The sequence below is a fragment of the Phaseolus vulgaris genome, chromosome 10 (genome assembly GCF_051622355.1).
Source record: "Phaseolus vulgaris cultivar YP4 chromosome 10, ASM5162235v1, whole genome shotgun sequence".
NCBI classification, from domain to species: domain Eukaryota; kingdom Viridiplantae; phylum Streptophyta; class Magnoliopsida; order Fabales; family Fabaceae; genus Phaseolus; species Phaseolus vulgaris.
The window spans coordinates 13,762,983-13,768,351 of record NC_143507.1 but is presented as its reverse complement, the minus strand read 5'-3'; the positions used below and the strand labels follow the sequence as shown (position 1 = coordinate 13,768,351).

General features: G+C 36.2%; 1 protein-coding gene across 1 annotated transcript; it reads left to right on the top strand.

Moving 5' to 3' along the window:
- Nucleotides 1–457: 457 nt before the first annotated feature.
- LOC137818424 (dirigent protein 22) lies at nt 458–1,294 on the top strand. The gene has a single exon (XM_068621854.1). It carries the CDS (start codon nt 523–525, stop codon nt 1,084–1,086), a length of 564 nt encoding a protein of 187 aa, XP_068477955.1. The 5' UTR covers nt 458–522; the 3' UTR covers nt 1,087–1,294.
- Nucleotides 1,295–5,369: the final 4,075 nt, after the last annotated feature.

The following is a 5,369-nucleotide window of genomic DNA, read 5'->3' as shown; positions in this document are numbered from 1 at the left end:
TAATTATAATTTTATTCCTTCTACCGTATTAAATCCTCAGTTTTGATTTTTTCTATTATAATATGAATACATTTGTCTTTCATTTTAAAAATATGAAAATTTGATTCAATTTTGTTTATATTTATTTTATTATATTTTATTCAATTAAATTATATTTTGATTTACTATGTTAAATAAGGTTCGATATAAAAAAAAATAATGACTAAATAAATTTTTTAATCTAAACTTTATTTTCCAAATAAGAGGAATGATAATGATTGAACTTGCATGCATATTTTAAATTATATTCAATACTGGTTTCTATTAGAAGTGTTTATTTGGTCATAATTTGTTAAAGCAATAATCTTTATTCTTTTTACTCATTATTCTACACTCCCTTAGAGAATCAAGTATAGAGAAACCTACTTCACACATGTTTTCTCACTTCATCCACTCTTATAAATTCTCCCTTCCACACTTCCTTTCTCTTCATTCCAAATTGTTACACAAACCACATTACCAACTTTTCCCTCACCACCAAGCATGGCTTCCAAATTTCTCATCTTCTCCCTACTTGTCTCTTTTCAAGTCCTCACTTCCACTCTGGCCAATGAAACTGGTTTCGTGGGTACCCTAAATCGTAAGGAATTAGGTTTACATAAAAAGGATAAGGTTAGCCATTTCAAGTTCTTCTTCCACGAGAGGTTTACCGGCAGCAACGCCACCTCAGTCACCGTGGTTCCTTCGCTCCCCAACTACACCGCCACTTCTTTCGGCCTGGTGGGGATCACAGACAACGCCCTCACAGTGGGACAAGAGCCAAACTCCAAGGTGGTCGGAAGAATTGAGGGGTTGTACGCCGGCACATCGCAAACGGAGTTCAATTTGTTGGTTGTTGTGAACTTTTTGTTGACCGAAGGGAAGTACAATGGCAGCACCATTGCCGTGTTGGGGAGGAACCGTCTCTCCCTTAAGGTGAGAGAGCTGCCTGTGATTGGAGGAAGTGGGGTTTTTAAATTTGCTACAGGTTATGCAGAAACCAAAACTCTTTACCTTGATGCAGATAGGTCTACAATTGAGTACAACATCTATGTTTCACATTACTGATGAAGTCGTAGGAAATGTTCTTATATGGTTTTGTAACTCCGTCAAATTTCTTTTAATAATGTTCCGTTGCTAGATACGATGATTGGATATGGAAGGAGTTTTAGAGTGTTTTCATGTTGTAGTGAGAGAATGCAATAGTTCTATACAAGTTAAAGGAAAAAAATGAGATTGTATTTACATTCATGTTTAATAAGAATTTACTTGAATACGTGGTGATTGGTACAAAATTATTTCAACTTAAGTAATTGAATTGAAGTTATACATATATATAAATATGTGTTGAGTATTTGTTTATTTTCTTCTAAAATTTTGAGAATGAGATAATATTTTATGAGACATAAGAAATTATTTTTGATTTTAATCTCTTAAGACATAGGTATGTATATAATATTTTGTCTTTAAAATACATAAAAGTGTAGTTTTTAGTTATATTATTATAAAATGTAAAAAGTGATAATTTTGATATAGATCTAGGAATGCAAATAATAAGAAATAATTAATTTTAACAACTTGAATCAAACAACTGAAATGTTTAGAGATTTATTTGATTTTTTTAAGACTATATGAAAATAAAATAATTTTTAAGGACCAAAATAAATATTAATTTTTAATTTATTGTTATATTCGTAAATAAAGACTCCTAGAAAATATTACTAAATAAAATTAGAAAGTGTATAATGGTCAAATCTGACGGTGCGTGAGTTATCTGACAAGACATAGTTCTAAATATTTAAACACGTAATGGTACAGCCAACTACCAAATTCATGTTCAATGAATGACTCCACGTCCATTTCTTTGTCCAAAATTTCGTTCGATCTTTTAAAAACTTTGTTTTCAGACTTCAAAAAGTAGTTGCTTCTTTTAAAGATTTGAAGAATGATACTATACTATGAGAAAAATAATTGGTGATAATGACATGGTTTTAGATTTGAAAATACTCTATTGCTATTTGTTTAACATTCAATATGTTATCCTTATTTATACAAAAACATAAAATTAATATATTGGACCACGCGCTTGAGTTTAGCGTTCAGTGGTCAGATCTTAGCCTCAGCCATAGGCAGGTCAGATCGATTCTTGGATCGAGTTGGTGAGCCATGAGATGGTCCCAGATGTATGTATTAGTTAAGCTCTTCGTATAACTCCTTGTACATAAGGCCTAGGCAGCTAGTGAATGGTAGTTTTGGACCTTGGGATATACTTAGTACGCAGGGGTCTAGCTTAAGTAAAGATTTCTTTTCAAAACCTAAGCCCATGTGTGTTAGGGCATGTAGATGTTAGGTTGCATGCGTTTGAAAGATAATGTAGCACCACGCTGAGGGTGGCTATGTAAAACAGATTGGACCCTGATGCTGGTACATGAGTTGGTACCCAGTTGGTTATTCTGTTATGATTTTATGCACTCCATGGAGGAAAGATTCAATTCGGTTGCAACACCTAGAGAATGTGCCCTTGAACAAAATATTTTCCTGTTGAGTATGCTTTCAGTTGAGATTATATTCTCGTGATAGAAAGTTGTTACAAGAGGTAAACTATAAAAGGGACTTGAGATTTCATGTTAAGGTATGTTGTTTCTAAGATTGAAACTTGTTACTTCCTAATTCTTATAAGCCCGGTACTGACTTGATCCTCAGAGTGCAATCAACGAGTAGGACCTCCTCTGTTTCAACGAGCTACGTTCTAAAGCAGCAAGAGATAAGATAGACTCGTGAAGAAACAAACTTTATTATCAAAGTCAACCGACGAGCAAGTTAACCAGCAAAAACAATTAACAAAATCGCTCTCTAATCTCTCTTCAATAATGATGTGAATACAAATGGATCATACCGGTACATGTTCCTTCTTCTAAAACTTTTCCTTCAATTTCAAGAAAACAGACACGTGGAAGGTATTTCAAAGATGGAGAAGGGTAAGTGAAGTTTCCATCTTCAAGAGATTGAATATTAAAAAGCAAAAATTTGGATTCGTCAGAGTGTTCAGATCGTTAAGGAGTTGGAGAAAATACTAGATGAATTTGGATCAGGAATGGGAGAATTAATGTTAACGAACCTAAATACTACGGGGAAGCAGAAACAAAAAAGGAATGAAATGATAAACAGAAAGAGAAGACAAAATTGGAAGAGAAAGTGGTTAAAAAAGTGTGGAGGGCAAAAGATACAAATCAATCTTATGCACACATAGTTAAGAATGGGAATAGAACACAGTCAAAAAAGCAGGACAAGACCAAATGCAGTACACTTTAAAGTGGAAGAAACTCCAAAGGAATGGATAAAACAATGTTATATCGAGAGAGTTTTGGATTTAAGCAAAGAGTTTCGGATTTAAGCAAAATAGGAGCTGAATGAAAGCTTTGTTATAGGAGGTTACAACTTCATAAAGATTAATTTGAGAGGTTTCCACGTTTTATTAATGGGGAAAGCGAAACTAGAGTTAAAGAAGCCATTGAGGAAAATAAAGAAAATAAAGAGTGGTTCGAAGATCGTTTGACACCATTAATCCATGGGAAGACTAACTCCGCTGTTGATAAACTGGTATGGGTGCGGTGTAGGGCTTACCTTTGAAATTGTGGATCCAAAATGCTTTGTAAAGCTTGGAGCTCTACTGGAAACTCTGGTAGAGGATGACGACGCAACACTGGCTTTAGAATATGCAAGATTTAGAGTCAGAGTTCCAGTGAGGTGCCAGATATCTTTAGAGGAGGAATGCACGGTTCCGGAACAAAAGTTATGCCAATGTCAAAGAAAATTGACGAGGAACCAACGGTGAACGGTGGGAAAGATGGGACCACCGGAGGGGTCTGATCAAGATGGTCTTTAGAGAGCAATGACCCCCGTGTCATCACGGTGCTGCGGGCACAACCTTTCTTTGGAGTTTGGGCCTACAGGACTGGCCCAATCTGAAGGGTCTCACAGAAACCCATTGGTAGCGGAAGGGAGGTGTGATATGGAAATGGCAAAAGCAAGTGGCGTTTTCTCTGCTCCAGTTGGGAATGCGCAAACTTCCATTGCCATTTGCGGAGGATTTGCTGGATGAGTCAATCCTTGCACCGTTGAATGCTGAGCAAGGGGAAGGCGCTTCAAGCACGAAGTCGATGGACACTACTCTCACGGTGGGCGAGGTTATCACGGTGCTGGCAGAAATGCAGAGCCGGGTGTTGGCCACAACGCTTCCAGATAGCGAGCTCAACACGGTGGTGGAGAAAACACAATGTACTCTACCCGTGGGGGACGTATCCTCTTTGTCCGAGCGACGTGCACGAAACCGAGGATTCACGAGAGAGGTGTTCGTGGGCGAGGCAAGCGATTGGAGGAGAGTGGGCAACAATTGGCTTCCCCAAACCATGGCACAAATGTAAGGTTAGAATCTCTTAATCTCAACTACAATAATATAGATCATAGTCTCTGAATCTCTTAATCTCATATAAATCATATAGCGCAATTAAAAATTATAATAGGTTGTTTGGTTGAGGAACGAAAAGTTCAAGGCAGCTAAGTTATGGAAACTAGGGTTCACATTTGAAGGGAGGAAAATTTAGTAATAAACATAATAGGAAAAATGGACGAAAAGGATAAAAGAATATTTGATGATACAGATAATTAGTATTCATATCAGGGATTTTAGATATTATTAAATATTATGAGATTTTATAGATATTGTTAGATATTTCATATTTATGTGGGCTTAATCTATATGTTTTTCTTCCTATATAAACATAACCCTATGTATATAAACAAAGGATTTTTCCTATTCTTTCTTTTCCTTTAATATGGTATCAGAGCCATTTAAATTCTATCCTAACGAGTGTTTGGTGGGCTTATCAGGTAATCCACTATCGAACTGTTATTGGACCATCCATAATATATTGTCCCACACACGAGCTGTCACTATCGGCGTGAGGGGTATGTGTTGAAGATCCCACATCGACTAAAGATGAGAATATTTCATTGTATATAAGTGGGTACAAACCTCACTTTATGAGCCGGTTTTATGGGGTTGAGTTAGGCTTAAAGTTCATTTCGTAATAAGTTCTTCATGTTATTGGGTTTACATGGCCTTCCTGATGATTATTCTCACATTAGTGATCAAATTTTGGGATCTCCTACCGTGTCTAATTTTACTTCCACTTGTTCCACCCTTTTGTGTGTGCCAAGTAAACACACCACTTAAATAACGTCTCATGTTGATGATTCTTCTGCTTTAGTCCCTCAGCCCATGTGCAACCTTCTATTATGGACCATACTTCAATTGATACCTCAGGCCAACCTGCTATTTTCAATGAATT

Bases quoted from the DNA above. Each gene is read 5' to 3' on its own strand.
- LOC137818424 (XM_068621854.1), top strand. From the start codon at position 523: ATGGCTTCCAAATTTCTCATCTTCTCCCTACTTGTCTCTTTTCAAGTC.